Consider the following 27,784-nt stretch of genomic DNA (forward strand, 5'->3'; position numbering starts at 1 on the left):
TGTTTGTTTATTCTAAATTTCACTCACCATCCCTGTACTGCGTGACCACTGCTTTTATTACTTACAGCAATCTTAAAAAAGCTTCCAAGTCTCCAAAAACATTACTGTAATTCTTAATTTACTTGTAGCTCTGTATCTGAGCTCGCTTAGTAACTGGTATCAACAGGAAATCAGTTTCATTAGAAACTTGATTTTTTCTATGACTTCCATTACAGCTACCAAAAAGGCGTATCTAGAACTAGCATTCATAAATAGCAAAGACTCACAGGTTATGAAGCATCTGGAAACATCTGCACAAGCTCCACTGCAGAGTGATTTCACAGAAAATTTCATAAGGAAAAGCTCCCCTTGTCACCACGCACCACACGCACAGAGAAAAATTTACGTAACAAGCAAACTTTCCTTTTGGAATCATGATTTTAACATTTTACAGGTAGTTACCCTCATTCAATTAAAGTTTCTGCCACAGGCACAACCACTCATAACCTCTTACTTTTCATGGCACATTTAAGTAAGTGGGTTTTTAAGTGTTTACTATCCTCAAGACAGAGTCAGAACTGATTTTCTTACCTAAAACGTCTCCCACGCTGCTGATTCATTTTTGCTCTTGGAGCTACTCCATCAACTGCCATAAAGAAAACCTTTCTTGGTTTTATAATGCGAAACAGTACTTCCAAATAGTGAAAAATATTGGCAAAAATCTTATCTTCTGAGATTCTGAAGTGGACATCATCATCATTTGGATGTGAACACTGATGTATAATGCCATTCATGTCCAGGTATAAGTTGTCGAATTCTGGAATCTACAAATGCCACAGTTAGTACCAACTCGGTGAATGCAACCACTGCCCAAGGCACAGTTGAGAGCACTGAACTCTGGAAATGAGCTGAGGTGGGAAGACCTCCCTGGAACTTCCAGCACACCAACAGGCAGAGTAAGAATATCTGGACTGGGTATGGGTTTGCCTGCACATGCAATCTGTTTTTTTCCGTGAGTCAAGTCAGCTGAACAGATTCCTATCCTATCCTGGCTGTTTCTGGAACCTCAGGACTTTTGTCCCTGTGCTCAGGTTGTATCTTCTACAACCAAAATCACTGTTTTCAGGAAGATTTTTTTTCATGTTATAAGCCTGCACATTTAATCGATTCAACCTTTCACAGCTGCACTACAAACAGCAAAAACTACAAAACTGAGTATGCAATTTCCAACAGTATTTCCAAGCAAACCTGGCCTAAGAAGCTTTAGAATTCTCCCCCTGCTCAGCAGTTCCTACCCTGACCACTGCATGCTGTCTCTTCAGCTATGCTTGTGAGCACCTGAGTCTAGAGAGTAGCAATTAGCACCAAAAGCAGAGAGTTTGCAACGATAACATCAACTTCTTACCCAGACTTTCCAAACAGACCTCCTTTTTCTTTCTAGTTCTCTGCTCTTCTAACAGCCTTATCTGTAGCAGTCACACTTTTAAAGGAAAAAAAAAACCCCTTCCCAGATGTACATAAGCAACATACAGAGACACTGTTAAATGTATGATGCAAAAGGGCCAGTACTACCTCTGTGTTACCAAAATGCACCACAAGAGCACCTGGCATTAAACAAATCTACTCCTTAACCCCCCCAGTATGACTTTTCATAAAAATCCTCCATCACAACTGGAAAAAGGCATTGCCAACTAGTTTGTTACAATTTTCTGCGGCACTGCTGCTGACACATCTTTACCTAAATTTGAAAGGCACATTGTTGGGCTTGTATTTATCCTCCAGATGCAACAGAAATGTAACTGTTTTAGAAAGAGGAAATAGTGAAGAGAAGAATTAGAAATAGGATCAGGAATGATCCCCACTCAAGTGCTGTAACTAGTGTTCTGCTGCACATCATGATCTTTAGCATGGTTAAATTCAGTAACCAAACTGCTCTCAGTGCTTTCAGATAAGACAACTGGGCAGTGCACAGGCAGCATTTTAAAGAGACAAAAACTAAAGCTTTTATATGGAGGCAAAATACATAAAAAGTCCTATGTTTTCTTCAAGAAGCACAGGTATAATATGATTTAACAATAATGCTGTTTTACATAGACAGGACTTTTAATTTGCTTGTGGGTTTTTTTGTTTTTTTCTCTTAGCATCTACTCTAGATGTCAGTTTGTACATTCAAATGATCTGGAAGAGTTAAGTGGTGTTTACTGTTTATCTTAAGAGCTCTAACTGTCTCTTTCAAGGGGCAGCACCCCCTGCTGCCATCCCCCTGGTTAGAGCAGACACTGCTGCCTCTTCAGCTTGCCACAGTTCTTCAGCACAAGTTGAAAGATGTGTGAGCAGCCCAGGCTTCTAAGAAAACAGCAGGAAAGGCAGCATACAGTGCTGCTGCCTTGCTACACAGATAGCATTAAACACTTCAGTAAAGCCCAACAAATCATAAGCAAAGACCTAAGCTTTGTAAACTGCTTTGAAACTAGCAGGAAAGGCCAAACATCCGGGCTGGGAATCACTTGAGCTGGGCATCTTAGTTACACTGACATAACAGCTATTTAATCTTTAAAAATCACAGGTGTTTAGGGACAATGTATTAATATTCAAACACACTCTCAATTATAACCCATCTCAGAACATCCTTATTCAATCTATGAAACCACATCTATGACAGCAGCTGAAAATGATAATTAGAAAAGCTTGTATACAACAGGTACCAAACATGACATCTCTGAAAATATGACGTCTTTGTCCAGCTGTCAGAAGTATCATTTACGGCTTTCGTTTCCCAGGCTTGAACATACTTCCCGGTTTAACTGCTAACACAAGCTGTCCGACGCAGGCGACAACAAGGAAACGCAGCGGAGCTGTAAAACCTGTCCCTCGTCATTACCGCGCCATTGGCCGTCAGCAGCTGTAACTTTTCTGACCCCAGCAAGGAGTAAACTCCGACCTTGGGCTCCCCGCGGGTGCGAGGCCGCCGGGTGCTGAGGCAGCACCGCGGAGCTGCAGAGGGGAACCAGAGACAAGGAAGCGAGCCCGGCTGTACTAGTTACAGCGGGGCAGCCGGGCACCGCCACGGGCCGGGAGCCGCCGCGGGCTGGCCATTCCCGGCCAGCGGCGGGCTCGGCCCAGACAGTCAGGCTGTCAGGGGGCACCGAACCCCTCGCCCGCTCCCCAGCGATCGCCCACCGCCATCCCACCACTTTCGGCCGTTCCGAGCGGCGGGTCCCGCCGAGCTGCAGCCGCCCCCCTGCGCCGCCCCGACTGTCGGCGACCCGGCCTGGGCTGGGGCTCGGTTCCGCAGGGCCGACCAGGAACGAGGCCCGCGCGCTCGTCCCCCATCCTCGTCCCGCCGAGGGGCCGGTCGGGACCCCCACCCCCCCCGGGGCGGGCCCGTGTCAGGCAGCGGCGCTCCGTCCCCAGCTCACCTGATGCTCCTTCAGCACCTGGCTGAGGCAGGGGTACCGCTCCGAGATCCACCGGTAGAACTTGGGGACCCCCATGGCCACAGCTCTCCGCCACCCTCACAGCCCCGCCGGAACCAAACACCGCGGGCCGCGCTCCGCCCTCCTTCCGGCGCGCCGCGCTGACAGCGGCCGAGCGCCCGCACCACCGAGAGCGAGCGGGCACAGAGCGGCGGCGGAGCGGGGCGGGCCCGGCCGGGGCGGGGCTGGCGCCGGGGCGGGAGCGGGGCGGGCCCGGGCCGGCTCCCGCCCCTTGGCCGCGTCACCGCCGTCCCCCGCACGCAGGGCCTGGGAGCGCAGCGAACGCGTGCGACCTGCTTCCCCCGGGCCCCCGTCTCCGCGCCCCGGGCAGCAAATCTGCTCCCCGCGCGATGGCGACGCCCGATGCAACAGCTCCCTGGGCGGCTCTCTGCGCTCCGATAAACTGATAAAGCCTGGAAAAACCACAGAACGCCAGCATTCACGCACCACACTGGAAAAGATCGTAGTATGTTCCAAGTATTTTACTAGGAAAACTCGTCACGTTTATGGGACAGTGACAACACTTCTAGATTACCCACTAGATCGACAGAGAAACAAACGCCCTAGAAGCAGTTCAAAACCCATTATTTTACTCTCCCAAACCTCTGGATTTCAGCTGAACAGAACAAACACTCGAGCGTTACACCACAGTGTGAGCCTGTGATCAAAACCTAACAGCACTGTTTGTCTCTCAGAATAGCGGAAACAAAACCACCGTACAAAAATTCTAATGATAGCCTACTGTGGGTTAAAAGGGTATAATTTTTCCCTATCTCCCCCCCTAATTTCCCTACAATTTGGATGCCTAGAAAGCAAGCATTACTGTAAGTTAGTATTTGCTTGTCAACCATATTTATTTAGTCTACTCTTGTCTGTGTTAAAACGCCTTTTCTGAAATGGAGTCTGAAAAACACTCCCTAGAGCCGTGCTTTTTCCAAGGGAGGGAAGAGGGCCTGTGCAGAGCTCTCACGAGCCTACAGGGATGTTACAGTCACAGGTACAATCACCTGCCTACTGTCCTGGCATTACAGCCGCACTGCCAGGGTTCTCCAGCTCCCAGCTCTATGTGGTGGCCTTCAGGAGGGTTTCTTAGAGCACTGCACTCAAGGGTTCAGAACATCGTACCACTTTACCAGTTTACTCATGCTAAGATTTAAGATCCCAAAAGCTTTCCTAGACATAGCTGGGCTACAGGGAAGGAAGCTGAAGAAAAGTCTACTGCTGGAAAGAAAGACTATTTTTAGAAAGCCCTTCTGAATACGAGTAGGAAAAGTTGAAATAACCACTCTACATCATATCAATATTAAACTTTATTGTCATATTTTCTAATCTAAGCTAAATGAGAAAAATGTTTACAAAAATACACAGCACTTTATAGAGTGCATCTTTCAACAACATTAAAATTTTTCTTAGAGTAAGACACTTGCAGAGACTTGCATAGGCTAATTTTTAAGCAGTTCTTATGTACTGCCTTCTACATGTGTGCGAAAGGTAAGTCCTAACACCTTACACATCTGCATTCATAGCATTCCTGCAAGGGCACTGTACATTTCACACAGATTTTGGATGACCAGGAGACGACTTCTGCTTGCAGCCAGAAATCAACAGAAGTAACCAGGTACCACTGATTCATTCCTTCCCAACAATATTATAGCTACAGCACTTGTGGATGGTATCATTCCAAAGGGAACAAATTTCACATGTATGGAGCCCAGCCCATATACATCTGGCAGAGCAAGTTGTCATCACTTGCTTCTTGAATGAGGTAATGAACATGTCCTTCAATAGATAAAGGTAATCCTTTGATTCTGTTTCTAGTCTTAATGACACCTTGCAGCCGTTGTTCTATATCAAGGACATGGGTTTTGGCCTGGAAAGAAGAAAAAAAAAAAAAAGGTACTATTCATGAAATTCCACTTCTCAAAATAAAACCAGTATTTGTTAGGATATGTTTGAAATCATAATTTAATACAAAATCCAGATGTCTATACCAGCTACACTGAAAATAAAGGCTACTCTTTATAGATAAAAATGATGAACAGAGAGATGACAAAGAACAACCAGAGAAACTTTTAAATGAAAGGAAAAAAAAAGACAAAGTTTCAATTAGAAAATACGTATTTCGTAACAATAATGGACATTTGACATTTGAATATCTTAGGTTGTGTTTGTTTTAAACTCACCTTTTCATTGACAACTTCTCCAGTTTCATTCACCTGGGCTTTTGTATTCCCTTTAACAGGTTTACTCCATTCCACAAGAGGATCATGGAGAAAAGTCTTTAAGACACTAAATAAATTAAGAAAATTATATCATACATAAAATATATTTAATTTTCAAAACACAAACACTGACAGGAGTCTGTAGTTAGTGCTGAATATTTCTACTGCTTTATATTTAGCTCCATGTCATGGTGAGAGTGAGCTGCAGGATAGGCATATGCTGGAACTGGCATATATATTCCCCAGCAGTTAGTGTTTCACGCGTTTAGACTACAGACAGCTTTTAGGAGTTTGCAGCAAAAGCAGTTGCCATACCTCATCAGAGGCTCCCTTTGATCACGCATCAGCCTCATGGTGACTTCACAGGCTCTTCGGAAGAGACCTTCTGTTCCCATCGGACCCATCCCATTAACCATGTTGTGAGTGAGCCGGAAAGGAACGATTTCCGGAACTTCAAAAGTTTCTCCCTTTACATTGATAAAAAAAGGTATGCCCTGGGTGTTTTAAGCATTATTAAAGAATAACATTTGCAATGGTTTTAGTTTTTTCTCCCCATCTTTGTCAGTGGCAGTTTCCTAGCTGGCAAGAGATGCTTGCTCAGATCCAAGTCCTACTCTGATAAGGGGAAATTACAGTGAGTAAAGGATAACATTATCCAAATAACCTCTTTTTCCCTGTTTTAACACACTAATACCGGGTATAAAATTTTGTTCTTAAATACATATTTATGCTCTTTAGTCTTATTGCAAAATGCTAACTTTTCTTTTCTAAAATGCAAGTTTGCTTAAAAACATTTTTTTTAAATTAAGTGTTGTATAGGACACTTTAGACTACTTAGAAAGAAACACAGAAGAAATAACCCAACAATATTTCTACTTCACTTATCTGAATTAAAAAGGCCACAAGTCCCACACCAAAAGCATCTTTCAACTGAAACACCAAAATTCCAAATGCCAATCTGGTTGGCAATTTCTGCAGTTTATTTTTACAGAACTGTTGGACTTTTTCTGCTGAATTTGTGTGAGAAAGAACAAGAAACTCTCCACAACAGCAGAATTCTGAATGTAGCAATTGCAGTTTTGTTTAGAGGGTGATGGTGCAGAGAGGAGAATCACAAAAGATAAACAGTCTAAAATTTGGGCTATTTTAGTGTATCCACATCAGATAATCTGATACTGGCTAAATCAAAAAGTTGGTTTTCGCTGAATGCAGCATACAGAATCCTCTGCAGCTCACATTTTCTTTATATACCCCAGGCTTTTTTGGGCATAAATAAGAGACAAGTAAGAGAAAGAACACAGCAGATAGGCTTAAGTAAAAACATGAAAAAACCCCCAAGACAGTAGAAGTTTATAACTTATACGCATATAAAATACAGAGCATGTTCAGCAATTGGCATTTCTCACCTTGTTGAAAAGGCAGTTGAAATCCACATGCACACACTCCCCAGTGAAAGAATCAAACAAGATGTTCTCCCCGTGCCGGTCTCCCAGCCCCAGGATGTACCCCACCATGGACATGACGGCAACGGATCGGCAGTAGGCTGACCTGCTGTTGTACCTGTGGGAATACAGAAGGCACGTCTGAGTCACTGCCTTGGATGAGCTGTCCCTATTCTGTAGTCCCATTAATTCTTCGGGAAATACACAAAGTAGATGTTCTTGAGCCGGTCCAATCCCGGTCACTCACCATGAAGTAGGGTCAGGAAATGTCCTAAGAAACCATTCATGAAAGACGGGAGGATGACGAGGCAGAAGGACCTCTTTGAACATTTTCAGCTTTTCAGGCAAAGGTGCTGACTTTGGAAGCATGTGCTGCCGCAGTTCTTTTCCAGTCATATAGATACCTGCAACAGACTTCCTCATTTAGGCAAAAGAAATCCCCAAACATAAAGCTTTATATGTGCTATTACAATATGGTAATTTAGAGAAAATAAATGTCTCCATAAAGTTGAAATAAATGATCAAATGAAAAATAATCTATAAACCATGTTGATTGTGGGACACAGGAAAGTTTTTCCCCGAACTTTTATTGCACTGACCAGAAAGCTGCTTTGTTAACAAGAAATTCAAAAGAAATCTGATCTTTTCTCTGGAAAGCTGCTATACTCTTAATCTTGATTCAATTGTATATTATTTTAATTATCGCACTAAATGTAACAGAAATGAAAAATAACAAATCAAATCTAAAGAAAAAGTTCACAGTATTTTTTATTATTCAGTGCTGCACATACATTCCCATGCTGCTGGCACTGCTGCTGAAACAATTTACAACACTGTATGTAAGAAAGTATTGAGATGCATGTGGTATCAGTTCTTGTAAGGAACTTGTTCATTCCGGGCACCAACTCTCTTCCATTTAAGAGCAAAAGTCTACCACACACATGAATGATAATATATTGCAGATAGTTAAATACATGCGACTACATCTTCCTAGAATTTAGCCCAATTCTTGCCATTTGTTTCATTTACTTATTAAAATACAAGCCCTTTTAAAAGATCTAAAAACTTTTACTATAGTCTAATATTTTTCTTTACCTTTCTCCTTATAAAGTTTTATCAGGATATTTCTTAGACCAGCAGTGTTATTCACCCACTCAATTATGCCACATTCATCATTTAATGGAATCACGGCGTAGGTGCGAATATGGAGCTCTCGCCTACGGGACTCTGCATCTTTTCTTAAGCACTATTCACAAAAGAAAAATGAGATTCACTGATAACACAGATAGGATCAAAATGGATCTATAGCATTTACATTCTATCTATAACTACTTTCCAATCACACAATCTGGAATTTACAAATCTAAGCTTCACAGTCTGCAGTAGGTCAAATGCAAGCAAAATGTGCATCTGTTCTCCAAAGTAAATTTAAAAAAAAAGAGGGTTTTGCAATAAAATAGTCAAACTGCATAACTTGTACATGGCTTAAATCCTTTACAAGCAGTATTTGAAATAAATCTTTTAGTGTTTCAGAGATGCTGTCATTTGCTTTAACCTCACAGAAGACATGGTACCTTAAGCATATTGTTAAGAGGAAAATACAACCAAAATAAGAGGTATGGCAACACTTTAGTGTGAAAAGATTAATTTACCTATTTTTTATAAAATATGTTAGAAATTACTAAATAAGAAATATTAAGCATGACAGCAGAAAGTTTACAGGTATTTATTTACCGTAAATAACCTGTCCTCTGTATTTTTGCTGGGATAAGCAGTTGTTTTGGCAGAATATTGTAACTTGTTATTGTTTCCACAAGTCTGTAACAAGTCATACATTTTCAATTGCTACTGGTTTTCACTGAAAAAAGGTATTTTGTACCAGTTTTCTTCCAGTGAGCTTTATCTCAAGCTAAATTGGCTTTTTTTTGTTAAATAGCTCAGTGTTCTGTCCTGGTCAATAAGTATAATGCATCTGATTGTCTCATTCAACAAACCTTATTAATAAGGGAGTTGAATTCCATCAGCCGACAGTCTTTTCTTAGATCGTCTTTAGGCTTGCACATCATAATGTAAGATTTCCCATCTGAACCTTTCAAGGTGATCTTTTTTGGCTTTTGAAGTGAGGCAAGAATTTCCACCTAAAGAAAAATGAAGTTCTTTACTAACTTCTCTATCGGATTATCCGAAATAAAGTGTGTAATTGTAATAAACCACTGCAACCAATCGTGTTAGCATTCCCATGGTGCTGCAACACATTAACCTCAGACCAAAACTTTATCTAAGTGCCAAGAGGCCACACCTGCCTCAGGCTGCTGTGACAGAAGCAACTCAGTTTCCACAAGAGTAATTATGGAATCTCCTATTAGTTCCTCCCATTTCTAGGGAAAACACATATTTGCAGCTACATTTGTTTAACATGAAGTGAAAAAACATGTGCCAACTAGAGCCTTACCGCATCATCAAAGCCTGCAATGTAGGCCCAGCATCCGGGAAAAGGGGCATGGTTAGCATGGGTACCAGGAATTGAAGGAAGAGTTGGTATCATTACAGATTGTAAGGGAATGAGAATTTCACTGAACGTGTCCTCTTCTACTAATCTTTTCAGTGTTTTGAAATGAATATTCATGCTTAATGTTGAGCTGTTTCCATCAACCTTGAAAAAAATGTTGATCAAAGTTAACAATAACATTTAAAATTAACACTTAAAATAATACTGCTGTTTCACATTAACTAATAAATAATAAATGCTTATTGTAATTAAAAAAACCAGCAAGCTACATTGCAAATTAAATAATCCAGAGGTAATATATCTGGCTGTTATGGCAGACTTATTTTTCACTTTGAATATAAATACAGAAAAATGAAAGAATTCATTTAGTTTTACCTTTATTATCAAATTAATTTGTTCATAAGAGCACACTCACCCTATTTTTACAGTAAAACTCTGAAAATTAATGGACATGAATATGTGAAAGTACAAAACAATGTAAAGCCCATGCACTGTGAAACAAGCCATTATGTACTGAAATATTTTACAGTGTGCTCGATTGAGAGCTATTTTAAATCTTTTACAACACAGTGTAGTTTCTGCTGAACTGCAGTAATATTACGAAGTAATATAATTATTAATAATAATTAATATCTATGTATAAGCATTAATATATCATTATTAATATGAATATAATTAATATTATGAATTGGCTAATGAAAGCAATCAGAAGCAGCTTTTGCATTACATTCTTGAATAATCCTATGACACACATTAATTTATTTTTGTAAGTACCGGTTTGTTGCAGAGTTCCAACAGCTTGTCCGTAAGGCGTGTGGCATCTCCAATAAATTTTCCTAAAGATTCCTTCATGTGAATAGCTCTGTTTAGAATTTCCTTACATCTATTGACACGCATAGGGTAAGAGGACTGAAAAAAAAGGGAAGTTAAAATTTATTAAACAATGAGTTGAAGAATCTGCCCCCCCCCCCCCCAGTAATTAATTCTTTCCTCTACTTATTGCTTATCATATTTAATATCTGGAGAAGGATGTGCTTCAATTGTGGTACTGTTACTGGGTGTGCGTGGGGGTTATTACTTCTGAAACCATTCTTGGGAGTCCCACAACATAAAGGCCAATATTCAAGAATATGTCAATGTATCCTGAATGTTATTTCACCAGACTAAAGAAATAGCATTCATCATGCTTCCCAGTCTGCTTTGGAATAACGTTACTGCCAAATACTTAGTAGTACATCTATCTACTAAGTTGAGTATAAAACTGAAAGTACTGTAACACAATTAGTAAATGAAACAAAATCTGTTGCTCATAACTACACAATTCATCAGCTATTTGTTATTCAAATTTCATTTCCTAATATACCATACAAGTTTGGATGCACATTAGCATTCCAATTTGGAACATTTAAACTGTAATATCTGAATTAAGACTGCAATAAAATATTTTGCAGTGATGGCACTGATATCCTCTTCCACAACACTGTATCACAACACTTAAACTCTCAATTCCTTCTTATCAGCTTAGAGTAAAATAGGTTATATTTACATTTCTGAGAAAAGCAGTTTTGTAAACTTAATAAAGGTGTAGCTATACATATCAAAATACCTTGGACACAGCAGTCATCATCCACATTGCTTGCTGTGGATAGGCTAAAAACACTTTAGCAACAATCACCATCAGAACTGCAAAGACTTCATCATGAGAATGGCAGATTCGGGAGATGAGCTGGGAAAAGGCTGTCAGGAACTGGTAAGGTGCCAGGTGATTTGTGTGCTCTGTAATCACCTTGTTTATTTTAGCCAGATCATTTTTCATTTGAACACGTTCTGAACGACCAGCTGAAAAATAAAAGGAAAAGACTATATTCCTGGTTTTCCCCACTGGAAATGGAAAGTCATTTAAACCAAGGCTATAGAATAATAGCAATTTTCATAAGCCAAAAAAACCTGAAGGCAACAAAAAAGCTCCTACTGTAAAGTTCTTTTTAACACAGCATACAGTGACTGAATACATATGCTATTTAACTAAGCAGAATACCAGGAAATTAAAAGCTCTCTTTACACTCTCAAAATTACTTCTCTAAAATGATACAATGGCATAGAACAAACTAAAAACACTCCATGTATTTGCCTGATAAAAGGATTCCCATGTTCTTTAGTGGAGAGGAAATGAAGAAAGTCTTTCCATTGGGTGAAATTAGCACATCTGCTCCTATCTCCACCCCTGCATCTGAGGGCCCAGCATGAGTTTCACAGCAGCACCTCAGAGAGCAGGACCTGATGTGCCTGCAGCCAAACACAGTTGACCTAAGTGTGTAGAATGAGGACAAGATCAAGGAGCACAACTGTCTGCTTCACTCCAGACCTGCAAGCAATGTTTGCAATTTTCATTTGTACCAAGATCTCCCACCCAAAATGCATCTGTGGTGTTAGTTTCACATGCCTTCCTGCTCCCTGCCTACAAGATTTTTTTTCCCCCCTTCATTTCAGTAAAATGAGGGGTAAAATTTCAGTAAAATTCCGAGTGGAACCAAAACAAATTGAAAAAAGCCCCAAAGCCTAACACTTTACTGTAGCAAGTGCATACAAAACTACTACTCATCACTCATGAGACGACTCAAAAATGGTGACCAAGGGCATGCAAGGATTTTCCCTATATGTAGTTAATGACTTCAGTTACCCAAGGAACAATGCTGTCTCATTATATTATTTTTAAAAAGTTCTGGAGGATTTAATTAAAATAATTAATACTCTCCTGCATATTAACATCCCGTATTTAACAAGAATAGTAGTACTTTCTTGTTTCCATATAGCCGCAGGCAATAAATCTAAACAAAGAACTGCAATTATACTTCACTGTTCTTTCAATCATCTATTCAAAAGAATGACATGGGAACTATGTACTGGGAAAAAATGTTCTACCTTTATCACATTCATATGCTTTTGCTCCAAAGTCCAGCCATAAAGACAGCATTCTTGGCATTGACTGATAGATGAATTGGTTTCCATACTGCAGAGACCTGTGATTACACATTTAAATCAAAGTATGTTAATGATGTATATTAGAAGTAAGAAAAATTTTACATTCATATTTAACATTCCATTCTAACTTTAGAAATTTATGTCAGCATTTTAATGCATCTGCAACAACCAAAAATATACAAAGGGTTTGTTTTTACTACTCAAAACCACAGATGAAACAATTAACTGTCTGACAAAAGACAGACAATTGTTTAGTGAAAAGTAAAATTAATTAGGTATGAAAAAAAAAAAGGAAGCACGCAGTATTTTGTTTTACAATACTGCATAAAAATTTGAGTCAGTCTGAATTGGTGAAAGACAATATATTCCTACAGAAATGTTTTTTCCCAGTACAATAATCATCCTTTTACAGAAACTAAGCAAAGTTCCCCTCTAACCTGCCAAAGTGATGAACTATGTATCTAATAAGATCTCCTTGTTTTTCCATCTTGTTGTCAGTTACCATTGGCATTAATTTATCATAGTATTTTGCAAGATAAAAATGTCCATCTTCCCATTCTGGCAAGAAAACTGTAACATCCTGCAACAAAATCAAAATGAGATAATTACTTTTGAGAGGATGCTAACTTAAAAATAAAAAAAATTATTCTCAAGAAACAAGCATCTTGTATTAGTTACATTGTGCAGAGTACATGCAAAAAAAGGTATTAATTCTTAACCCCGTAACTCCAAAAATTCTAACTTTGCCTCAAGATAATTGCCTCTACAAACTAGAAGTCTTTTGGCTTTGAATACCTTTTGGGTTTGGAGACAGCAAGACAATTCAAGACAGTATGATATGGATTCCTGAACTAGGAAAGATCACACTTTCATTAAAATCAGGTTCCTGATCCTAATAAACTCAGTACTGAGTTTCTTAGAGCTTTTTGAAAAGTGAAACAGCAGGATGTTAACAGTTGGACCCAATTATCCTTCTGACCTAAATGAATCTATGATTCCACATTTTTCATGTTTCTGTTCTCCTTCTACATCATGATGTTTAAAAGAAAAACAAAAAATTGTATGACGTATCAGAAAAGAGGTAAGTTGGTGAGAGGCACATCCCTTCTCTAGTAACACTGGTTTCTTTCCTGTGCCAATACTTAGCAGAGAGTTCTGAGCATTAGTGTTTCCGTAAAATCCACAGAAATTTCATTTGTTTTCATTATTTCAACCTTCATTTGATTTAATACATTTACAGATCTCTCTAAATGACTGTTACAAAGTATATTATTTAGTAACACAGCAGTAACAGTAACAGTATCAAATGCCAAAACTTGGATAGGAGACATGCTGCTTTTAAGGAAACATAAACATGTACATCTCCTACTGTTTTAGGAGGCAATATTAATCAATGCCAAAAAGTATTTCACAGGCATCACAAGATGAAGCATGCAGTGCTGTACTGTTCAAGAAGAACATACCAGCTGTCCCTTTTCCTAGTTCTTCAGAGACTGGAAGCATATTTAAAGCACAGTTACAAGTCACTATCAGAGAGAGAAATAACACTGAAGAGTAGTGCAATGTATCACCAAGTCAACTTTGTGTATTTGGAGTAGTCCACATTTTACTGAGGAATTCTAATCTGTGTAAGCATGAGAAAAAAGCCATGCTTCTTTAACTTGTTTATTTTAAAACAATTATATGAAGTATTTGTAGCTGTCACTGATGGGAACTGTACTGATGTGTTACATTAAACCTGGTTAAGACAGTAAAATCTTTACAGGAACTGCTTCCCTCCTACACACTGATGCACTATTTAATCCCATTTATGTTATATTTAGTTGACATCATCAGGAGCAGAATGACAGCTTAGTTAAGGAATACATTATTATTCAAAGCTCCTGCCTTGTTAACAGTAGTATTCCAGATTACCTTATACTTTTTCATCACTGCGTTGCTTTCAAAGTTAGCAGTTTCTTCCATAAATCTGCCCACTAGCAGCATTGCCCGACCATGGATGAGCTGATTTTTGCTATTGCAGGGTGCCTTATTTTCAGGGAAACATAACTCCACCCCCTTCTGGAGAACAATTAGTGCTTCATGAACCTCACCCTAAGGGGAAGACAGAAAACATCTTATATACTTTAAATAAGAGAAATGCAAAACCTCCCTCTTACAGTTGTTATTAAGGCAAAGCTATGACTCCAAGTGTGTTCTAGGCCATTCTGGCTGTGGTAACTTAATATTACTGACTTCAAATGCTTCTTGTATTTCCTTGTTATCTCAGCATTGTTGCGCCTTTAGGTGTATCACAATAATTGCCCTCATGTTTGCTGCCTACTGCTATTAGTTAAAAGGAAACAAATTAAGGAGAGGTCTACTATTAACACAATTTAAATTTGCCTGGGCTGTTTTGAAAGAGGCAGGTAATGCACCAGTTTTATACGAAGGTGCCAGAAAGGTCAGTGCATACAGAAAAGGGCTATGCATACAGAAAAGGGCTGACCAGAAGCTGGAGGATCAGCTGCAATGTGTTCATAGTCCCAACTGACATATATTGTTTTACATATGCTGATTTTGTGCCATTTTTTTCTTGAAGAAAACTAAAAATATTATTTTCTTGCATTAAAGAAATTAAATTCCATTTTTGTTTTCCTTACCTTGGACCAGAGCCACTTTGCTCTTTCTACATAAAGTTCTGAGAGTGTTGATTCTCCAGCATTCAGCAGAGCATTATAGGCAGTCTGGTGATGACCAGCTTTCCTTGCAACTCTAGCACTCTGAAGCCAACACTGACCAACAAGCTCACTGTAATCCTGACTGCAAAGACATTTTTGCAGAAAATGAAACATTTCTATTATAAATGCTAGAAAATCTGGAGTAAATATCACAATGTGTTGAAACACAAGTTGAATTTCTTAATAAGCTATATACTACATAATAATAATTTAAAACTATTTTAATACATTTGTTTCACCCTTGTTTCCATTTAGGCCTAGAAACAAATACACCTTCTTCCTGTTTCTTGCTTCTCTTTCCTATAGATACCACTTTTCCTCTCTATTTTGAAGGTACATAATATTTGAGGACTACTTTTGTCTACAAGAAATTTCCAGTTTTATCTTCTCTCTTCTTACACATATATGGAAACACAGAGTATTACTGAGAATACAAAAGTGACAAGAAACAGTCACATCCTTACCTTTTACTGAGACTAAGCAAAGCCCTTCTCAGTGCTAAAATGGGTTCTTTTGCTCTGTAAGAGTTTTGGGTCATTTCAATGCGAGCACACCAATTCAGGGAATCTCTACTGTGGTCACCATCTGGTTGCTGAAACATTGGCCCAATACTGTGTTCCAACTCACACAGCATATGCAACCTTTGTTAGCAAAATAAAGGAAAAAAAGTGTTGAAAATTGATTGCTGTCTGAGATACATGCAAATTTTACAGAGTTTTTTGCCATTTACTTTCTAAAAATCTGTCTCTGTAAATAATGTCATCCAGTAAGATTTATTCTAAAAGCAAAAATGCAGCAAAAGCAAGCACACAACATAAATGATTTGTAAACTGATTAGTTATTTCCTTAATATTCCTTTGCCAAGCTGCTGAACAGAGACAATGTAGATCACTTGGACAGGAAGTCGATCTTTAGAAAGACTATTTCTGTCCATTACTTTCAGCAATAATTCTTCAGAAAGTCTAGTATTTTCAACAAATCCCATTTTAAAAGCAATGTACTTTTACTTAAAAGTGAAGTTATTCCATTTATTTAAAAATACCATTACTATTATTATCTGTCACTGTAAAGATGGAAAGCTGAGTGGTTGTAAATGCCCCAGTTCTCACTGGCAGAGAGCAGTGAGTACAAATGTAGTGGGTACATCTGACAGAGAAACAGTGACTCTTGGAAGGCTTCCAAGTAGCCTGGATCAATGGCTAAAGAAAACTACTTTGAAACATTTCTTTCTCAATACTCAAACTTCTTTTCCCAAACAACACTGGAGAAATTACCAACATAAAATAGAATTAAGAAGTAAAACACACACTTCAACTGGCTTCAGGCAACATCTTGCCAAAAGGGTGCATTTAAAGTGCAGAAGAAGTGTTAAGTCTTTTTACTCAAAAAGGCTACTCACGTTTTAGTCTACTACAGCCAAATTAGAAGTCTAAGTAGAAAAGTAGAACTACCAAAAGGGATATGGTTTAATTCTTACTGCTCTTTCTTGATAAAAAAGGGAGCGCTTTTCAGTCTCCATATGGACCAAAAGAAATGCTCATAAATTAATGGAGTTACTGGCCTATTTGTACTACTTCACGCATGGAATTAAATTGCTGATTTTTATTACCTGACATTTACATTAGCTTGCTAGCTGATTTTGAAAGACTATACCCCATAGTACTATTGTGAAAGTTTTCCATGGAGGAGAAATATAAATTCCTAATCAATCAAAGGTTTTCAGTTGGATGAATTGAAAAAAAAAATAGGTGACAAAAAATGCACACCAGTACCATGTACTGTTGAAATGCAAAATTATTGCTGCTGCATACTTAATTATGTGATTTCTGAATTTTAAAATAGTGACATGAAAATGAGAAACCTGATAATGTGTTCATATCCTCGCTGATAGGATCCTCTTTCGAAGCTCGCTGCTGAAAGGGGCACAATCTGTTCTGCTCGAACAACCTTGAGCGTCTCATAAAAAGCTGCTTCATTTTTCTTTTTGGCTGATAATAATAAATGTCCCAGTCTGACACTCCAAGTAGTGGACTTTGCATCTTTGGGGAGAAAAAGAAGACTCTGCTTCCTTAAGCAGCTTTACCTGAATGTGCTAATTTGTCTTAACATACTACTGGAAAAATAACGTTATCTCAGATCTAAGTTACACTGTAAAATTCAACTCCACAATCCACCCAGCCAAACAGTCCCAAAATATACATGCACTCCAAACTTCTGCTCAAGGACTGTCCAGGTTACAATCAAATACAGTTACAAAACCCAGAAGACAGACAGAACCAACCTGCCTACCAGTAAAATCCAAGACAAACAACAATAGCTGCCCCTTGATTCAAGATGATTAAACTAAAACATACAATTGTTCAGAAATGCAATGAAGTATTAATACTTTTTATATAATGATAACTTACCTGAAGCCAAATAATTTTCCAGTAAATCCCATTGTGACAGTTTCCAGGCTGCTTCCACTCTGTAAGTGTTCAATTCAGAAATCCATTCAGACCTATTAAAAGAAAGAAAACGCAATAAAATTTTGTGCTGTCTCCTCTCAGTATGTTAATCCTACATTATATTAGCAAATGTTCTTTATATAAAACTTGTCGTACTTAAAAAGAGGCAAGATAAGCTTGCTTCTAATGAGAGTCAGCAAAATCAAAGGACGTGCACTGATAACAAAAGAGTTGTACAACATGATCCCATAAATGCAATCTCCAAAGAGTGTATTTCACTTCTGTGGTACACATCAAAACCTACCATCTTTTAATCCATTTACCTATTAGACTACAGAATACCAATGGAATCAGTAACATAGGAAACAAAGAAAAAATTCTATCTAAGAAATTAAAGCACATACCAACACTGCTCAGAGTGCAGACAAAAACTACAAAAATTTCTAGACTTCTTGAAATAAATAATTTATAGATAAAGCACTCAAATTTTTCTAGCTTCACACTGCTAATTCAATTATGTTTAATAAGCCTGAAATGTTTGATAATGAGCAGAAGTAGTTACTGAGATAGAGATTTATACCAGAGCTTCATATTATTCAAATAAAATGTGTATTAGATGTTTACAGTACCTGTTTGCAAGCACTCCATTGACCTGAGTAATTACAGTAGATAACTGACCAAGGCCTAACATGGACTTCACTACACCATGATAGTGAATAATCTAGAAATAGGGAAAAAACCAAAACAACAAATGAAAACCCCACATATACACATTAATGAAATTCATCGCAGCCTGAAGGAAGAAATATGCCCATTTGGGTGCTTTTTAGAATACAAAAAAGCATAACTAATTGCACCAGAAGTTAAATGAACATTCAAAAAATCCAGTAAGAAATTTGTTTCACTTCATAAGACACTCCCAACAGCAATAATGAAATAGCAACTGCTACAACACTTAGATTCCTAGTTTACTTAAATATTCTAAAGAGGTTTCCTCGCCTTAGTCTTCTGTGAGCTAATAAGATTAAAAATAATAATTATATTTATTTAAAGAAAAAAAAAAGTTTTGTATTTACCTGATCAGGTTCCAGTTGGATAGCCCTATCATAGCAGGCTGTTGCATCTCTTAACAAGCCAATACTTTCGTGTTCAAGGATTTGTTCTTTGAGAGATGGCTCTGCCTTCCGAATGGCGCTCACCCCAGCCACTCCATCTGGCTCGTGCATAGCAGCATACAACTTCTTTATTCAAACAGAATTGGACATGGCCATTAAAACCAAGAATTTGTTTTATAGATAATGTGCAAAATCACACAACTTCTTGAACATGGAGCACACACTACCCTGTAGGACTTGGTAGCAATAAACTTTCATGGAAGATGTCAGTTTTGCTGGGCTCCTTCCAAAGTTGAGCCCTACTTTTGCCTGGAATACAGTAATACTTACGTTCTCATACTATAGAGTACTACATGAAGCTACCTGAAACCATCTGTATACAGAGCAAAGTAAATATCCTACTATTACCTGATAGCATAAAGATGAAGATTACTTTAGGTGAAAAAGCAACATACCAAGTTTTTTTAAATTTGAAATGTCACTGAGGTATATAAACCATTGGGAACCACAAACAGGATTATCCCAGAGGTTAAATTACTTCTCGAAACTAATTTATATAATTTGAAAGACCTTTAGCATTGGCTCTTTTTCTACTTTAGAATAAGCCACTTGGAATTTCTTCAAATGTGCTTTGGCTTTTTTTTTTTGTTATTATAGTTGGCTGTATTTTCTGACAAAAGGCACAGAGCCAACTTCAAAGCAATAAATGTTATCAACAAACTGACATTTAATTATTTTCGGGATTTTACTATACACTAGAAAGCTACTCATTCCTTTTCATATAAAAAGCATGCCAAGCAAGAGAAAGTACTAAATATGCTGAAACACAGATGACTAAATGCTTGTATCCATCTTTTCTTCTTCCCATCACAACGAAGGATTTGACCAAGCCTTATTCATCATACACATTTTCATTTTAAAATAAAAACAAAAACCAAAAAGAACTTCAGAACCTGAAGAAATCCAAGATGTTCCTGAATATTTTGTTTCTTCTCTGTGATAAATGATTCAAAGTGCATCACAGCCCTCGTGTAAGCCTTGGAGCGAAAGGAGGCCACAGCCAGTGTATCCTGAGGAATAAGGTCTAGAAAACGTGTCACATTTTGATATTCTCCATAGTCCTCACTTGATGCTATTGAAAAAAGACATATTAAAAAGTCTGTCAATTGAGGTTTCATTTATAAGAAAAATTTATGCATCAAAATTCAATTAACTCATGGAACAGTTTAGTGAGATAACTGTACTAATTTAAGAACATGGTTTTCTCTTCTGTCAACAACAATTTATTTAAAACAATTCTGGTGAACTTCCTACATCTTGCAATACAGCACAGAATATTATATATAATATATAATATATAATATATAATATATCATATATCATATATCATATATCATATATCATATAATATTCAATTAAACTGAATTTTTAGAGAACTATCAAGAAATTAACATTTCATTGTTAAAATTTTAAATCTGTATTTCTTGCAACAGCCATTCAGAACAAGGCATTTGGGGTGGAAACCACAGTATGATATTAAGAAACCATAAAACATATTACATATTATACTAATACAGCATTTGTAAATGGTCATAATGTAAAGCTGCAAACATAAATAAAATACTTCTTTGAATAATGTTAATGCCATTTTAAATAAAATAAGCATCACTCACTTTTTAGATCACTTCTGTCTTTGCTAGACTTGCCAGCATTTTTCTCAGCAATGAGTATTTGAAACTTATGTCTAGCCCACTGAGTGAGATGATCAAGCATGGAGAACACTGTCTGTGTGCTCAACTGACTCAGATCAGATGTGCTGTCTTCAAGTCTCCTGCTGGACTGGTCATCGTGTTTCAGAACAGCCATGATCTCCATGTAAACCTACGCAAAGGTAAAAGACACAAGTGTCACACCAGCAGCAAAACAGCAGGAAACAGCAATTAACACAGAAGTCAAACTAAAATACCAGATACTTTAAATGTATATTTTAGATACTTTAAATGTATATTTTAATAATTTGGGGCTTATTTTCATGATCTTGTTGTCCCATAATCTCAAAAGGAAGAAATTGCAAACCAAGTGGCAGCTGTTGTCAAGGGGTTCCATACAGGGAGGAAGCCTTTAGGTTTCAAGATACAATAAATGCCACTGCACCTCTTCTACAAACACAATACTTCAAGATTTTGTATGAACAAAGTTATCTACTGGTTATTAGATCACAGATGAATTTTTTTGCTTATGTTTAGGTAAATAACATGACAAAATATCTGTTTCTGTTTGTTTTAGTCCATAAAATATGAGTTAACATACATAACAGATGCTTATTGTGGATGTACTTGTTCACAGAAGAAAAATCATCACACGCCTCTACACACCCACAGTGTTTAAACACAGGTGTTTTAGCTGTGAAATTTCAAATTAATGGAATGCAGGTTATACTTTTCACTATCTTCTACTTCCTTTGTTTCATCCAGGACATGCTTACAAAAGAGTCCTTGCAAACTTGCATGTCTCTGTACATACATGTGCTGCTCCCAGTAAAAATGGCAGCACATGGGCACAGGCACTGACAGCTCAAGCAAACTGAAGGAAAGCAAGACGACTTCTCTCCGACTCCTGCTTTGCTACAACACATCTAGGAATCCTGCTCCACATGAATCTGGTAGCTAAATAGTTTATCCACTGAAACTGTAATTGTATGCAAAAGAGAAGAAAAAAATATAAGCCTGAATTCTTGGAATTATACAAATTCAATTTATTGGTTGTTTTTGTTGCACACTTCCTCTTTGTACCACTCCAGCTGTTGATGTTACTGCAGTCATTCTTAACTACATAATATCTCATCCTAGACCCAACTGAACATATCGATGGAAACCCACAGAAAAGCAGTTCCAACACAAACTTGTATGAGTATATTCAAAATCCTGTCAGAAAATTTATATTATTAATACACAAAAAGGAGTTTAACACCTAAACAATTTATTCATGTAGGTCTATATAATACTGCAAAGCTGGGCAGCTCCTAGGAAGAACAGCTCCTGACCATTCCTGTGAAAAACATTACCATCTTATACATCTCACCTCTTGTTGATCCTCTTGACTGCATCCCAACAAAACATAGACAAGGATGTGTGGAAGGAGATAAATTGTCACTTTATAGTCATTTTTCATCATAATACTGCAGCAATCAAAAACTTTTCTGGCAAGATCATGTCGTACCTACAGAAAAATATTATTTCCAGGAAAAACATCATTACAAAAGTGCAAATGCCTGAACACTTAATAGATTTCCTTTTGTTGACGAACACAAATTCTAGTCCATCCAGTAATTTTAAGATACTTGTCTCCTACAGAAGGTTCATCAGACTTAAATCTGCAACAGGCATGCCAGATGGTAGCTGCTATTACATGTAGCAACTGCTGATAGCACAAAAGACAGGTAAGCACTGCTTACATTTCCACTTTTCCATGTTTTTTACACCATTGTGAACTTGCACGGGCCATAGAAAAAAACCTTAAGGCTGAGTCTACCACTACACTCAGCCTCTCTTCTGCCCTTAAAAGCCTGTAGAAAGTAGGAAATTATTAAGACATTAAAGTCTTCTCTGTCTGAAAGAGGACAGTGTAGTTACTAAGCTACTGCAATTTAATTCGCTTCTTACACTGGTTGATTTGGAAGTGACATTTTTGGTGGGTTACTTAGATATTGGAAAGGGAAAAGAAAAAGAAGATATAAGTACTTTTTATGTGCTGGGATTATGGAGCTACAGGGAAATCTTTCCGAAACTGAAAAGGTAAATCCAGACGCATTTCAGATACTTTTCACAAGCATTTATCAGTGCACTCAGTTTCACAAGAGTCTCTGGAGAAAGGCAAGTTTCCTTGGCTTTTAGCTTCAACACTGCTTGTGAAGCCTAGCCAAGAATCAGTGCTGGAGAAGGGAGAGTGCAGTATCCTGCTGAAGAGCAGGGAGGTCCTTTAAGAGGCCTGCAGCCAACAGCCATATTCTCCCATCTATCCCTGACCTGCAGAAACTGAAATAAGGTTCAAGAACTGTGTTGCAAGGAGCATTAAAGAAAGATTTATTCTCTTACCTTTGTTATAAGATAACCTGCCCAAGTTGCTGACCATTCTGCAAAATTATCACCTAATTTGCTTAAGTAAATTGGCTTCTTCACCTTAGACCAATTTACAGCCTTCTGATAACTCTTGTACCTGTAATTTTAAAATATCCATTTAATAAAACTAACTTTTTATTTAATATAATAAACAAGAGCACATTGTTAGTTATTAAATTCCCTCACTGGAACAGTATTAAGTTCCATCTTCAAATCTTTAGAAATAGAATTTAAAAACCTACTTTTGGTAATCAACATATTTTATTCTAGAGCTTATTAAAATGAAATATGAAATAAAAATTCTCATAATTTGTTAGGTTGCTTGTAAGTATATTTTAACATGCTATTTGTATCAGTTTTAAGAAATGCAGTTGGAAAGGCCAGAAAGTATGTTTTCTAAAAAAGGTAAAGCTTATCACAGGTGAGCATGACTGTCTTCATGAGGAAATAGAAAGGAAACTGAATATTTCAAGTTAAGACACAAACATAATTTGAAGTTTCATTTGGTTGAAGTAATGATAAAAATAATGTGAAGAAGAAGTCAAATTAAAACTCACTGAGCTCCTCCTACTTGATAGAAGGTAGCAGTAATGGAATGTTAATAGACTTGAGTACAGGGGAAAGAAAACAAACAAAAGCTTCAAAACATCATATAAGCCAATGCTTTAGGGACAAACAGGCAGACTGGGCAAAGTATGAGCTCCGAGTTTTGCTTGTTTGATTTAGAGAGAATTACTTCCAAGTAAGTGCTAATTCAGCTTTTTATAGAAAGACCTTCTTTGAATTTTGTATATATGCATATCACTCTTCCCAGAAGAGTGACGATCACAAAACCATATGAAGTTAATACTAGCCTGGAGAGAAAAGCATTTAGATATGTTATGAAAAGACATTGCTTAAGCTGTCATATACCGTGTGTTTAAGTGAGGTTCCAAGATCTCCTGCACATGCTCAGGAAACCTCCTCCAAAGCCTGGAGCCAGGGCAGTCAGTGTTTGTCTCTCTACAGTCATAGATGGACAGTAACTCCTGAAAAGGCATAGTTTACAACATCACCAAGTTAGCCATGACAATTTTCATACCACAGTACAAAACCCCATGTATATGATCTTAGAAGTCTTTTTGCACCTGAATGATTCCACGATAAGTAATGAGAGAGCAGTTATGGAATGCTTAATTCAGAAATTGTAACTGCAAAACTGTGATCCAACATTGTTAATCCCCTGTTACTACACTAGGCAGTTTTGATTTCAACTGCTGATTCCCCAGATTCTCCAGTTGGTGTTTGGACCACATTGTATCATAGTCTTCATCTCTGCCAATAAACCAGGACTATAATTTAGTCTAATTCTTCCTTGTGCAGGAAGTGCACAACCTTGTGCATATGCTAATAAAATTCTTATCCTACTGACTACATAGGGCCACCTATTTTCTCCTAGACTAAAGACCTGTCCTGAAGTTTTCACAAAGTTATTAAACATCAATAACAGCAAGAACAACAAAAAGACACCAAAACCCCCCATCCACTAAATCAAGCCAGCACAAAAGACTTAAGAGTTTGAAAATAAGGGTAGGCTCCCTCTCAATTGCTTCTTAAAAGTGCAAGCAGAAACTACCTTAGGAATGCATACTCACTGCTTCTCATTTCTGCTTGTGGAACCTGAACTAATTCTAAGTCACTCTCAGGATTACTCCTTGAATCCCTATGTATGGACTGCTAGCTACCTCTAAAACATCAAATGTCTCCTAAAATATTGCGACACAAAAGCAAACAAACCTATATTTGACAGCTCCCCAGAATTTTGAGAGTACCTTGTCATTTAAAGCTGTACAGGATGAAGTTTCAAATACTTAAAACATGTACTTCAAAATGAACGTTTATATTGCACAAATTTAAGTTCAGTGTTACAGAAAATAATCTGTGAAATAAAAGTAGGAGCTAACCATGCATCTTACCTGAATCGCATACGCTGCAGAATCCTGAGCACGAACATTATCAGCATAAGCAAGGAATGCTCTGGTCAGTTCCATTAATAATCCATAGGCAAAACTTGGATCCTCCACTCCAGCCTCAACCACAAACAGAATGCCAGTTTTATTAAAACAGAGTAATAGCTGGATCTTTATATAATCATTTGGAAGCTTAACTTTAAACTGTTTTAGGTGAGACAGCAAGTACCGATTTTCAAAGGGTCTAGAGATAAGAGGTTCCCTCCACCCAAGGACTTTTAGAAGACACCTAATGCTAAACAAAACACTACTGCAATGCTTCTTACCACAAATGTAAAGTGTTTTCCTTGAGTTTCACTTGTTGAAAAATCGAGCCTGCCAGGATCTATGGCTCCCAGTTCACCTAAACATTCTCCACAGAGCAGTCGAGCTTGGGAATTTGCATCCTGGCAGCCAATGAGAAGCACTGTTACCAGCTGGGAGATGACTGGTTCCACGGTTTCACTGTCTGTGACATACTTGATCAATTTTTCCTAGGAAGTTGAATAACAACAACAAAGTTGAGGTTTTCTACAACCATGTTTATGGTAAACAAGCTCTGGTAAACAAGCTCAGAAATTTTCAGTCTGTGACTCACTTCCAATTTCATTTAGCCATGACTTCAGGTTGTAACTATAGTCCAATTGCACTAATCTGCTTCTCCCCCTAGGAAGGACTAAACAAACGAATGAGGGATTTGGGCCTCAGTTAATAATGCTGTCATGGCCAATATTGTATTTCATTATCATACACCTCTCTACTAACTTAATTTTCTTTCTTTGTCTTACCAAGAACCTCTCTTCTACATTATCTTTTTCACTTAATTATCCCTTTTCTTTTGTGTTCCAATACTTCCTCCCAATTTCTTTCATGCAGCTGTTGTCATACCTTCTGGGTTTGCTGCCATTTGTTCCCGACAATTTGTATTCTTATTATTTGCCATTTCTTGGACATTTCTTCACTCTCAAGTCCTACAAAGCCTAGGGTTTCAAGTCCTTTGATCAATGCCCATCATTTTAACTGGATGTCCTTTCTTTTTTGTTTTGGCTCAGCTTTTATTCCTTAGTTTCACATTTAGTCCAAATACAGAAAAAAAGCAAGATGTTTGTCGTTGTTACACTTAATGAAAACTGAAACCACAGCCAACATTGAGCAAATAGTTCCACAAGCTGTGGAACTAATTAAGTTTGATTTGCCTCAATTATTTTGCTAAACTTCTAACTAAGCAAGACATGGCAGGATTTTGCTGACCTGAGCTGCAAGAATTACTGGCTGGCCAGGAATATGCACAATGATCATTTGTTCTTTTAGCTAGAATTTTTTTTAAAATTTCTGGCTAAAGAGTGTTCCACAATCTTGTAACTACTAAGGTTACAGGCACAGATTTATTACTTTTTCTAATGGGTCACATACACCCTCTGGGCTAACAACAACACAAATGGTAAAGCAGCGTCTTCAGCGTGTACATGGCTATAAAATTTATTTGAATATGATCAATGGATTCAAATTTTTGATGGTGGAAGACAAGGAAGAGAAAAAAAAAGAAGTGTGAGGTGGTCAAACACATCTTAATTCTTTCAGATACTACACACACACGCACGCATTTGCTTTTATGAGTTAGATTCCTGATGTAAAAGCCATACATGTCCTAAACAGACAATTAGCCCACAAAACAGATTGTTAAAATGGAGTTCTTAGATACATCTTTCCTCAGAGTTGGAAAAAAAAAAAGTACACTAGCCTTGCTGAATCAGCATCACAAAGATTTGATGGATTTGAAAGTCCACCTACACGAGGTATCATGAAAAAGAATCCATTTTCCCCATTTTATGAAGAAACAGCTTAATAAACTGAGGAGAATAACCCAGTTCAAGTGAATGCCCTGCAACAATAAGGAGTTTTAGACTTTTGGTCCAGATGCTAATTGAATTTATTTTTAGTTCTACCAAAGGAGGTTTTCTATACCTGGTTTCTATACAATGTTTCTTTCAAGCTGGTAAGTGCATGAATACGAACATCCACATTCTCATGCTGAATAGCTCTCATAGACAGCTGCAGGGCTGTCTGCAAGTCTGTGCTTTTGGAGGATTCCTGAACACGACATAAGAAGTTCAAGTTAAGTATAACAGGAATATGACTGAACAGCATGTCAAAGAACACAAGTAAGAACACATGGAAACAACTATCTTTTTGCCTACATTCTCACCTATATCCATATACCATTGCCTTCTGACCTATTTTTTAAAATGTTTTCCTCAAAAAGGTGCTATATTTCACTTTTAGGTAAACATAATGATGGCATAAATAAAAATTATAAAATCAGAAGAAAATGCTTTGTTTTAAGTCTATCTAAAATCAAATTAATTTCTACTTTTGTTGCCTCATTCCTACAAAATAATTTTTACTTCCCATCTGTTACCTAATCATTCTGAGGGCGAACAAATGAAATAGACCATAGGGTACTCTTAAGAAGAGACAAACTTTGCTCCCTGTAAAGTGAACATGGAAAAGGGATCAAATGGAAAGCAGCTTCTCTTGTAACATAATTATTGCCGTAGCTAAAACTGCTGACTTCTCATCTTATAATCTGTCACAAAAGAGATGAAAAGCCAGCGTTCAGGAGATGCTACAGAAACAAGAATGTTGAACATGAGTATATTTCATTCCTAAACAAGAATCAGAACCTGCTTAAACTACTCCTGCAATACGCAAAACCTGTTTTGTGGTGGAGGCAGATAAATACTATTTCCACTTAACAATAAACTTTACGTGTTTTCCTCAGCCGT

The 27,784-nt window shown here is 37.7% G+C and overlaps 2 protein-coding genes across 5 annotated transcripts in view; both read right to left on the reverse strand.

The window, feature by feature from the left end:
• Positions 1-3,531, reverse strand: part of XRN1 (5'-3' exoribonuclease 1) — a 63,896-nt gene extending 60,365 nt beyond the window's left edge. For all 4 annotated transcript variants that reach the window (XM_082288168.1, XM_082288169.1, XM_082288167.1 and 1 more), the window contains exons 1-2: positions 3,399-3,531; positions 571-803 (exon numbers count right to left, since the gene is read on the reverse strand). In XM_082288168.1, the coding sequence (XP_082144294.1) occupies positions 571-803; positions 3,399-3,473 (308 nt within the window). In that variant the 5' untranslated portion in view covers positions 3,474-3,531. The remainder of the gene's footprint in view (positions 1-570; positions 804-3,398) is intronic.
• A 1,620-nt stretch (positions 3,532-5,151) lies between these two features.
• Positions 5,152-27,784, reverse strand: part of ATR (ATR checkpoint kinase) — a gene marked incomplete at both ends in the record, with an annotated part of 38,209 nt that continues 15,576 nt past the window's right edge. Inside the window, 27 exons of the mRNA XM_082287682.1 lie at positions 5,152-5,325; positions 5,639-5,744; positions 5,993-6,144; positions 7,084-7,237; positions 7,367-7,523; positions 8,215-8,365; positions 9,114-9,257; positions 9,572-9,772; positions 10,403-10,537; positions 11,235-11,467; positions 12,551-12,648; positions 13,048-13,190; positions 14,525-14,704; positions 15,253-15,412; positions 15,795-15,971; positions 17,192-17,369; positions 17,739-17,830; positions 18,407-18,498; positions 18,854-19,018; positions 19,846-20,024; positions 20,566-20,773; positions 21,974-22,111; positions 22,987-23,107; positions 23,923-24,038; positions 24,966-25,079; positions 25,286-25,492; positions 26,964-27,089. Coding sequence (XP_082143808.1) covers positions 5,152-5,325; positions 5,639-5,744; positions 5,993-6,144; positions 7,084-7,237; positions 7,367-7,523; positions 8,215-8,365; positions 9,114-9,257; positions 9,572-9,772; positions 10,403-10,537; positions 11,235-11,467; positions 12,551-12,648; positions 13,048-13,190; positions 14,525-14,704; positions 15,253-15,412; positions 15,795-15,971; positions 17,192-17,369; positions 17,739-17,830; positions 18,407-18,498; positions 18,854-19,018; positions 19,846-20,024; positions 20,566-20,773; positions 21,974-22,111; positions 22,987-23,107; positions 23,923-24,038; positions 24,966-25,079; positions 25,286-25,492; positions 26,964-27,089 — 4,101 coding nt within the window. The remainder of the gene's footprint in view (positions 5,326-5,638; positions 5,745-5,992; positions 6,145-7,083; positions 7,238-7,366; positions 7,524-8,214; positions 8,366-9,113; positions 9,258-9,571; positions 9,773-10,402; positions 10,538-11,234; positions 11,468-12,550; positions 12,649-13,047; positions 13,191-14,524; positions 14,705-15,252; positions 15,413-15,794; positions 15,972-17,191; positions 17,370-17,738; positions 17,831-18,406; positions 18,499-18,853; positions 19,019-19,845; positions 20,025-20,565; positions 20,774-21,973; positions 22,112-22,986; positions 23,108-23,922; positions 24,039-24,965; positions 25,080-25,285; positions 25,493-26,963; positions 27,090-27,784) is intronic.

The sequence above is a fragment of the Coloeus monedula genome (genome assembly GCF_965178545.1).
Source record: "Coloeus monedula genome assembly, chromosome: 10".
Taxonomy (NCBI): domain Eukaryota; kingdom Metazoa; phylum Chordata; class Aves; order Passeriformes; family Corvidae; genus Coloeus; species Coloeus monedula.